The sequence below is a fragment of the Echinops telfairi genome, unplaced genomic scaffold (assembly GCF_000313985.2).
Source record: "Echinops telfairi isolate 266 unplaced genomic scaffold, ASM31398v2 ScPeMD7_7420;HRSCAF=8458, whole genome shotgun sequence".
Classification (NCBI taxonomy): domain Eukaryota; kingdom Metazoa; phylum Chordata; class Mammalia; order Afrosoricida; family Tenrecidae; genus Echinops; species Echinops telfairi.
In genome coordinates, this window is record NW_022111320.1 from 19,211,022 (window position 1) to 19,221,748 (window position 10,727).

General features: G+C 47.7%; 1 protein-coding gene across 4 annotated transcripts in view; it reads left to right on the plus strand.

The window, feature by feature from the left end:
• Window positions 1-10,727, plus strand: part of FNDC3B (fibronectin type III domain containing 3B) — a 365,496-nt gene that overhangs the window by 263,549 nt on the left and 91,220 nt on the right. For all 4 annotated transcript variants that reach the window (XM_045297448.1, XM_045297449.1, XM_004704080.3 and 1 more), the window contains 2 exons: window positions 7,723-7,874; window positions 10,262-10,321. In XM_045297448.1, coding sequence (XP_045153383.1) covers window positions 7,723-7,874; window positions 10,262-10,321 — 212 coding nt within the window. The remainder of the gene's footprint in view (window positions 1-7,722; window positions 7,875-10,261; window positions 10,322-10,727) is intronic.

The following is a 10,727-nucleotide window of genomic DNA, read 5'->3' on the forward strand; positions in this document are numbered from 1 at the left end:
AGGCCCCTGTACCAGGTAAGATGACATCGCCACAGGCTCCAGGGCCATTCTTTGGCTTCTTGCCCCTCTGATAAACCCTCCTTCTCAATACACTCATTTTTCCAGTCCAGGCTGGGTAGTTGTTTGACTGCTTGCAGGGTGTTTTTGTTTGTTTTCCCCTCTTCTTTGCCGGTCTCCTCTTCTGCCATCCCCTCTGAACCTCCCCTTCTTTCTCTCCCTTTCCTTTCCCCTTCTCCTCTTGTCCCTCCCCGTGGAATTTCCTGTTTATGAGCGCGTCTTACTCATCTCTGCCCCTAACGCATACTGAGGACTCTGCCTGGCACAGGCTTGCTGAGTAAACGCATGGCAGACTGAAGGGGCTGTAGCCAGGAGCTAGGCAGGTGGGGCAAAGACTGGCCAGCACAGGCAGGTGGAATGCTGGGATAGATAGCCCTGGTACTAGGATTGGAGGCAACATCAGGACTAGGCAGCCTTATGTTTGGCAACCTGGTCCTTCTGGGTGGGGAGCCCAGCCTGCCAGCTGTCACACATCTGTGTGACCTGTTGCACAACCTCCTTGAACCTCAGTCCCTTCGTGCCCGCAGACGTGATGGTGGGGTGAGAACACATTCTCTCTGAGAAGTAAATGATATGCTTTGTATAGACGCCTCTCTAGTTGGTAGTGTGCCCTTAAGGGAAAGCAAACGCCCATAGCCAGACTCTGAAATGGGAAGGCATATCAAGCCACCTGCCAGCAGCAGAACCAGAAGCTGGGCACACGATTATAAAAAGGACTGCTGTGTTCTTGTTAAGTGCCCCCACCCCCTCTCCAGGACATCTGGTAGCAAGGCAAATAAAATGCATACAATTTCCCTTTGCAATTCTATTGTAGTGCAAAAGCAGTTCTCATGGATTCCAGTTACCGCCCTAGAACTCCATTTGCTGTTGTTGTTAGCGCCCCCACTTCAACTTAGAGCAACCCTGTGCATAACAAAATGAAGCACTGCCTGTTCCGTGCCAGCCTCATAATCCCTTTGTGAGAGCTCATTACTACAACCACTGGGGCCATCCTTCCATGGAGGGGCTTCGTCCTTTTCTTGGGCCCTCTCATATTCCAAGCATGATGCCCTTCTGTAAAGCAGTGGTCCTCCGCCTTCCTAGTGCTGCAACTCTTAATACAGTTCCTTATGCTGTGGTGGCCCCCCCCCAACCGTAAAATCATTTTTGTTGCTACTTCATGACTGTAATTTTGCTACTGTTAGGAATCGGGCAGCCCCTGTGAAGGGGTCGTTTGACCACCACCCCCCAAAGGCGTCACGACCCACAGGTTGAGAACCGCCGCTCTCAAGACTGGTCCCTCTGGATACCAGGTCCAGTGTATGTGAGACAAAATTGTCCTTTTAAGGAGCGTTCTGCATTCTGGTTGTACTTCTCCAAGATAGATTTGTTGATTCTTCTGGCAGTTCATGGCACGCCCAATCGTCTTTGCCATGTCTGATGATCATGATGATGCTGTAATGCAAAGGCCTCAAGCCTCTGTCCTTTAGAACTTGGGCCAGGCTGTTCACTATTGAGAGGGCCGGATACCACAGAGACTCTCGTACTTAGTCCTTTAGTGAAACCGGCTGCAACCATGCTAGGTGTTTGTCCCAGGACTTCTCACAGGTAGGTGCTTAGGGAGGCTTGTCAGCGGGCCACCTGTGGTGGTGGTGCTAGATGGGGTCTCACACCTACTCAGGGGGGGAGGGCGTTTGTTTTCAGGATTGTTTCCATCATTCATGTTTAACTGGTGGAGACAACTGAAGAAGTGCGTACATCCTAACAAGCAATTTCCTAAAAGACAAACAGCAATAAATCTGGGAACCAAGTTGAAGCTGTGAGCATTTAAGGAATTAATTGAAGCAATTGATTGTGGCATTTTCGATTGGAGTACCCTTTTCTTTGAGCAGTGAGCTCTTTGACCTTTTCCTTTCTTGTGAGTTTACCTCTGTCCTACTCTTTCTCATGGCGGTGCCATCCCTGGGAAGCCTGTATTTTCTCGGCTATGCTGGAATGCCTTAACAGGCTCTACTTAGAGGAGTAGCCCTCCCACATCGTTCCCTCCAAGGCCAGGCCAAGTTTAGAAGCTCCTGTGTTTGAGCATGAGAGTAAGTCTAGTAACTTTATGATAGAACTGGTCGATCGGTTCCAAATAACAAAAACCATCTGCATATAAAACGTTATGAGCATAATGATATGAAAGTCTCACAGAATAATATTAAATCACTGTGGTAGGAAGGAGGAAGAGGAGAATGAAAAATGAAGATCCTACCTCAAAGAACGCCACCTTTGTCTTAGCAAGTTTCTTACTTACACACGTAGACGCTCTTCACTGAAAAGAATCCTTCAAGTTGGAATGCAGTCCAGACTTCCTGCTTAATGCATATGTGGACAAGAATGACTGCTAATCAGTGGGTAATCCTCTAGACCAGCGGTTCTCAACTTGGGGGTCGAACGACCCTTTCACAGGGGTTGCCTGATTCATAACGGTAGCAAAATTACAGTGAAGAAGTAGCATCGGAAATAATCTTATGGTTGGGGGGTCACCACAGCATAAGGAACTGTGTTAAAGGGTCGCAGCATTAGGAAGCTTCAGAACCACCGGTGTAGACCATAGATTCCCATATTTGTTTGGCCTAACGCCCCCTTCTCGGAACAAAAAAAAACATTACTCAGCTCTATCCTGGCAAATGTTTATACTAGAGTCTATAATCCAGGATAAAGTATAGGTATCTGTTTTTGCAGCATCTCCCCTCCCCCCCCCGGTCCCCCAATCATTCCAGCATCCCCAGGGACTGGCATCACCCACATTGAGAATCAGTGATCTAGATGTAGAGTGGTTTTATGAGACCTTTAAGGTACTCAGCAACAGTTTAATGTTAAGTAATTGATAGGCAGACTTTCAGGAGTATCTTACACAAACAGGCCCATGTATATCACTAACGCAGAAATCCTCAGGTTTATCATCCTTAAAAGGAGCTTCTGGTCTTGACAGTTAATCAAACATCAAAAAGTCAGTCAGTTTGATGGCTTTTGATTTGGGGGTGGGGGGCATCGAGGTTGGGGGCGTGAAGCAGCCATGGCATCCACGGTGATGAGCTGATTGTGCCCCAGTTCAGTGTGTTGGTCCCAAGGGGTGGGCACGTCCCACTGAAGCTCCATCAGAAACAGGCTTCACCCCAGCCAGAGCCCCTAGGGTTCAGAGTCCCCCACTGAAGCGCCTGTGCTGGGGACGAGCTCACCTTTACCTGGCACGCCTTTGGAAGGCGCTGCCTCTGTATTTCCTGGAATCGGCCCAGAAATGGGAGGGCTTCCAAGTTCTCAACAAGAGAAAGTACGGTTTCTCTCATGAATCCGTGGCTGCAGAAAGGAAGCCTGAGGCTGGAGCTTCTGTGAAAGGGAGCCCTGTTGGGGCCGTGGTTAACCACTGGGCTGCAATCCGGAAGGTCAGCCATTCAAAACCACCAGCGGCTCCAAGGGAGAGCACAGGGCCTTTCTACTCCCGTAGAGAGTTGTCCTCTGGAAAACTCCCAGGGGCTGCTCTGCCCTGTCGTAACGGGGTCTCTGTGAGCCGACATGGACTTGATGGCAGCACGTGTGATTTTTGTGGCGCCCAGGATGGGGATTTGGGTCCCGGGCCGTGGTAGCAATCTCAGCCCATTGACTAGTTTTCAGAGTTTGCAGAAACCACTTGCTGTCTTCTGGCAAAGATGCCGAATGCTCTAAATGCATTTCTGACAGACTGGCACATCAGAGGCGTCTGTGTGTCTGGACAAACAGCGTCTGTCCAGATAGCTGTTTCTGATGACCGTCGAGCTCACACATTGCTTTGGGAGTCGGGGGTGGGGGTGGGGCTAAAAGTGATTTTAGTGGGTGCTTTTTGCATTATTGTTCAGTCTCATAATTTAGATAGGTTCCAGGGGCAAGGAGAAAAAAATCCTAGTAGCTGTTGAAAAAGGTAGAGTGTCAGGGAACATGCATTTAGGGAGACTTGCTTGGCGGAGTGCTAGGGTTTGGGCTATTTGAGACGTGATGTAACAGCACAGAACCATTCACAGAATCAGGGTGACCACGTTCTGTGGTACTTGTGCAGAGTGACCACGTCGCCACGTTAATACCTAATCAGTTTTTTGTTTTGTTTTTTCAATTGTACACACTGAATTTCTCATAGCAGACGTTTGCCTTAACAGTGGATGATCAAACGTAACACCTCAGGAATATGTGTGAATGCACTGTGCAAGGACAGTGGTGTAGCCACGTCATGCCACCTTACAATCTAGTCAGGGAAGCTGCACCCGGATCAGCAGAACGTGCATAACAGCGTAGGGAAATAAGGGCTGCTTATTCCCATCGTTGTACCAGCAACGTGTGGCCTGAGCACCGGGAAATAACTAATGGAGCCTGGACCAGGGTGTCAGACCACTCGTGAGCCCGCATGTCTCCCCTCACCATGGTTACGCTCCCTAAGAGCAGAAATTCTATTTTAATCACCGTGTGTCCACAGCCGCTGTACAGGCCGAGAGGTGGTGATTATAGGTACGAACAAAGATGCATTTGAATAGAGTCTAACAGAAGGGGGAGTCAAAGCAGAGTCACAGGAGTGTGAGAGGGAGTTGCGCCCCAAAGGGGTGTTTACAGAGGTGTCACATCAGTGAGAGGAAGGTGACCAGGAGCGGCTAGCCTGGGGCCATATTAAGAAGTGTGGGGTCTGACTCAGGAACAGGGTTGCCTTTGATTTTAAAAGAGGGGTATAATGCTATGTTGCCTCTCCCCCACCCCCTCACCCCACCCCTCATTGTGTTGTCTGGTTCAGAGACTCGGACATCTTACTCTTTTAAGTGTTAATTTCCATTCAGTAAGCAGTTGATACCCAGCCTTTCCTTGCCATTGAGCATGGCCTGGGCCCTATCCTGCGTGAGTCGTACGGTCCGTTGAGAGAAGCAGGCAAATGCTGCAATGTCCTGCTCAGTGATCGCAGTGCCAACCAGGTTGTGTGTCACAGAAAGGGTCAGGCCCGTGCAGTGCTTCAGTGGAGTCTAGCTCATCATTACAGAGGCAAGGCTGCTTGGGGGTTGTATGGAAGAAAGGCCTGGCTGGGGTCTTGAAGGATGAATTGGCTGAACGGGGTACAGTATAGCACTGATGAAGCACAAAACATTCCTCTAGTTCTTTAATGCTCCCCCCCACCCCCACCCCCACTACCGTGACCCCAGTTCTACCTTACAAATTTGGCTAGACCAGAGCATGTACACTGGTACAGATAAGAACTCTCAACACACAGAATCCAGGACAGATAAACCCCTCAGGAACAATAATGGGAGTAGCGATACCATGAGGGTAGAGGGAAGGTGGGGGGAGAAAGTGGGAACTGATCTCAATGATCAATATATAAACCCCTGATGAACAACAGAAATGTGGGTGAAGGGAGACAACGGATGGTGTAAGATATGAAAATAATAATAATAATTTAGAGCAGTGGTTCTCAACCTTCCTAGTGCTACGGCCCTTTAATACAGTTCCTTATGTTGTGGTGACCCCCAACCATAAAATTATTTTCGTTGCTACTTCATCACTGTCATTTTGCTACTGTTATGAATCAGGCAACCCCTGTGAAAAGGTCGTTCGATCCCCAAAGGGGTCGCGACCCACAGGTTGAAAACCGCTGGTTTATAGTTTATCAAGGGGTCACAAGGGTGGGAGGGAGGGGGTGATAAAGAGGAGCTGATACCAAGGACTCAAGTAGAAAGAAAGTGTTTTGAAAATGTTACACACTGCGCCGCTCACTGGAAGGTCAGCAGTTCAAAAACACCAACTGCTCCTCTGGAGAAGCTGGGCCTTTCCGCTGAGTGTGGAGTGACCACCTTAGAAGCCCACAGGGGCAGTTCCTCCCTGACCTGCAGGCTTGCTCTGAGCCAGCACCCACTCCGTGGGAGCAAGTTTGCCCTCGGTTTGGTGGTTTCCGTGTACTTTAAAGAATTAGACCTGATTTTAGGTTGGATTTCTCCAGAAACAGGCCTTGAAACAAAGGATTGCGTTTACCCGCGGGGTGTCCTAGAGGGCAGCCTCTGTAAAGTGAGTCTTGAAACAGGAAAGGGGGAAAGGAAGCCATTGCTTGGTCTGTGGCCAGCCTGGCACGGCTGTGGTCAGCTTGGCCTTCATCCTGCTCGGGAGAGTAGGGAGCAGGGCTTCTAAACAGCCCCCCTGGCACCAGAAATTTGCAACAAGGGCTCGCGGTGTCAGAAGCACCTCGGACTCATTGCACATGTGACTTTGAACTAAGTCTTGGCCGCTGCCCCTTCAGAAACCTTACACTGTCGGTTGTCTTGTGGTGACTCACACAGTTCCATGACCCCCATGTGGCATCGCAACTCACAGCTGAGGAAGCGTTGGTGTTAGCATTTCCTGAGGATGGGACTGAGTAATGGGATACAGGCTGGGGTCTTTATCATCAACCCCTGTCGTTGAGGGTTCCATGCCTGTCTGTCCCAGGCACAGGTCAAGGGAATTCTTGTCTTATTATTTGCTTGTGATTGCATCTGATTTTTTCCGTTGCTTTAGAGGTAGGTCGTATGGCATACCCTGCTTTACAAAGATTTTCTCTATGGCACTTGGATTTTACGTCAGCTCTACATTCGTATCTGATTTTGCTAAGCCAAGGAAATCTAGACAAGATCTTCACTTCTACAAATAAAAGGAGAAAAGCGCAGGTGTTCAGTGTTTGTTGGGCAGACAGTGGTTAGAGGGGTAGCGTCCACCTTGCTGTGAGAGTGGCCTGGGAGCTCCCCTCCCTCGGTAACTCAGCCTCCAGTCCCCTGTGGCTTTGAACGCTGTCTGTGAACACTATATATAGGTCCCTGTTATTTGGGGTTTTATGTGTTACTTGGTATGCTTTGGTGGGTTATTTTGGGGGCCTGTGAACAATCGGCATTTTCCCCATATAAATTAACGGAGATTGCTTCTTGGCACGATGCCTTGTCAGCTGACGAAGGAATTCAAAGGAACGGTCTGCTACCACATGGTGAAGGAAACACGGTCCATGTTCATACATGGCAATCCTGGGCTTTAAAATTCCAGTTTTTAGACTTTTTTTTTTTTAAGACTCAGACCCCTTTGTTCGAATGAAGTCCTGACCAAGAAACAAAACCAAAACCTCAAGCAGAACTTGGGGGGCGGAACATCCCCATACAGTCCATAGAAGGCTGCCCCACACAGCCTGGCGCTGGCTTCCAGGCCCCCCTGGAGCTGTGCTGGGCACCTGCAGGACTTCAGGAGCATGGTGTGACCATGCTGAGCGATGTTACAGACCGAGCAAGCAGCACCGAATGCAACACCTTCCTCATCATACTATGGTTATCTTGTAGATCCCTGGGTCGTGCAGTACTTTTCCTCCCTTACTATTATTGTTGTTTTTAATCCTCACTTTCTGGAGGACTGAGTGTGAATTGCATTAGACTTGGATGACAGTTTGCAGTGTCCTGGCAGACGTTACAGGAGCTGTATTTTGGGTCTCAGGGTTTTGACAAGAGAGCACCATGTAGAATATCGTTTGTTGGTAAGTGAAATGGTTGGCCTTGGATGACGTGTGCAACAGTTCTGTGCCACTACAGAGAAGTTCCAAAAATACCATTGGAGGAAGCAGGATCTGGTCCAGGTGAGATGAGTTTGAACGCTTTTGACACCCTCCCCCCCTTTTTTCATCCTCAGGTGTCCAATATTCAGGCAAGAGCGGTTGTGCTGTCCTGGGCTCCCCCTGTGGGGCTTTCCTGTGGACCCCACAGCAGTCTCTCCTTCCCCTACAGCTATGAGGTAGCCTTATCCGACAAAGGGCGAGATGGAAAATACAAGATCATTTACAGGTAACCTATATTTCCATGTGTTTTTCCAAGCTGCTGAGCTGTAATGTTGGGCTCATTAAGGAAAATAAAAAACAGAGAAATTTATGGTTTTTCCCTTTAATTAGCTCATTTGAAGAACTAACAGTCATAATAATTACATAATGCCAAGGGTTAATTTCACCGGAATGAATAAGTAGGTATCAGTATTGTGCACGAACTGTCCACCAGTCACGAGTCAGACTCGTCCCTACAGCAACTTAAAATAACAACTTTGTAGCGCTGTTTGGTTTGGGTGAAATGTAGCCCCAGGTTTTGTTAACTTGTCATATCTCATTGGTAAAAAATTCATTCCTATTCATGCCTATGAAGGTAAAATGCGACTACTTTTTTTTAAGTCTCTGATGTGTCAGTCTTTTCAGTTCGCCTTCTTATTTTCTAAGTAGCTTCCCATCGTGCAACTTCAAAAGGTTTACTTCAAAAGCTTTTGCGCCCAGGCTGTCACAGATGGTCAAAAACTTTACTGCACAGAACATAAAATCAGCCTCTAAACTAGCCTTCCGTTCACTGGACTCCTAGCTACTCACTCTTCAAATGACTTATGTTCATCTTCTAAACGTGGTCCAAACATGTTCTTCAGGGTTAGGTCCCTTCCCCTCTCCATTGTTGGGCGTATCGCAGGTTTGCCCACGAGGAAAATCAGGAAGTGAGTTTTGTTGTAGCTCCTTGTTTGAACTTCCTGTGAGTGGCCGCCAGGGAAGATGGGCCCGACCCAGGGCGATGTGGTCACATAAACCCCACTTCCCTCCCTGCCGTGGCTTTCCTCTGGCGTCGTGGCTGCGTCAGTGGGCAGCCCCGTGACCTCCTTCTCTGGTTCTGTCTTGCTCAAGCGCTGTGCTGTCTTCCTGACAGAAGGAGATAGGACGAAGGAAGCCCATGAGATGCTCTGTCCTCTTGCAGCCTTTACCGTCCGTGGCCTCCTCCCTGGGCCTCTGGAGGTGGCTCCTCAGGGTCACCTTGTCCCCTGTGTGCACGGCGGGTCCTACGTCAGGACCTAGTGCTCCCCTGGGGAGAGCACTCCTGTGAGCCCCCATCAGACGGCGAATGAATCCCAAACTTCTTATTCTGGCATATGACCACTTGGTTCTCTTTGGAAAAATCAGAGTTAGTAGAAACCTTAAGGAAATACAGAGAGCTACATCCTCCCCACCCACCAAGAAACAGATCGGTAGATTCTATTAGTATAATAGGTACGTTGTTGGAAGGAGCTAGGGTCCCATGTGATCAGGGGGACCAGTCAGGCCAAGCAATGGAAGTTTGTGAGTGACAAGAACTCGACCGGACTCCCCTGGAAAGAGACAGCTGCCACTCGGCGAAAGTGGATTTGGAATATCGCCTCGAACTGCCAAATATTTGGATTTTTTTCTCTTTCTCAGGAGACACAAATTCTGAATGATTATGTAAGGTTTCCTGGTAATAAACTGTGTTAGCAGATTAAAAATATTTACAAGCTACAGTACAGCTCAAAGAACAGAGCTGCATGCAAAGTGTGGGCACTGAACTCCTAGTTTGTATCTATTTTTATTACAACTTTTTATTTGGAAATCATTTCAAACTCATGAAAAGATGAAAGAAAAAAGAGAGAGAGAGATCTAGGGATCCCTGTATGGTTTTCATTCAGACCTCTCCTATTAGTAAATTCCGCCCTATTGGCGTCTGACCGCCTCCTCCTCCTCCTCCATCTTCTTCTTCCTGTGGCTTTTGTCCCACGAGGTTCAGAAGTAACGGTCCCTCACTACCAAATAGTGGTGCGCCTTCTCTAGAACAGCCAACAGCCCGCCACCTCCTCCCTGTGCTCACACTTTTAAAATTTTTAATGGAATATTTTAAATTTATATTTGTTGTTTCCTTCTGATCGATTAGGTAGAGGTTCAGTTACGTCTTCTAAATAGTTTCATTCTGAGTCCCTGGGTGTGCCAGGGAATTAGGTTGAGATTTCATCGGAGAGTCTGGCATTCGAAATACCCTGCCCAGGTAAGTCCGAGCAAGAGCTTTCCTTGAAGGACGGCTGGTGGCTGGCATCCTGCTTTCCTTTTACTTACGGTTTTAGCAAGTGCTCCCTGGGAAGGAGAACACGTTAAATTGCTTGTTTGGAAATTTTATTAGTAAGTTCACCATGCCATTGTCTGCATCTCGGACTGACCTCATTAAAAGTAATCTGTTTTTGTTTGTTTGTTTTATTAAGTCCAAAAAATGCAGTAAGACCAAATAAGAAAGTTTATTTCTGGCTTACAGTCGAATAGAGACCTGCTAGTTCCTGAATCATTGCTGGTACTTGGTTCTAAGACCCAAATCCAGAAACCCTGTTACTTTTGAACTACCTTGAACTAATGGTTGACCTCTCTTTGCAGTGGAGAAGAATTAGAATGCAACCTGAAAGATCTGAGACCAGCAACTGATTATCATGTGAGGTAAGCACAGCCCGTCAGAACAGACGTGTACTCGAGAGTCCAGACTGCTGAAGTGCGTCATGTGAGCCCTGTCAAAGGTTTTGGTTAGTGGCCCTTGTCTCATCCACAATTACAGGACGGCTCTTAGACCACTCAGTGTGTCTTCTCTGCAGACCACAGTGACGAGGGGCATAGAATTGGAGGTGATACTTGAGTGAAATTTTTTTAATGATCTTAAGAAGCTATTTTAATTTCATGTGGTATTCGAGGACTTGGACTGTGTGGGTTAATATTTAATATTACACACATACACGTGCTTTTTTTTAAAAAAAACCCTTTTTTGGTAAGGATTTTATGTTTCATCTTAGAGATCATTTACTGTCTGTACTCAAGTATAAGCCGGGTTTTTTCAGCACATTTTTTTTTT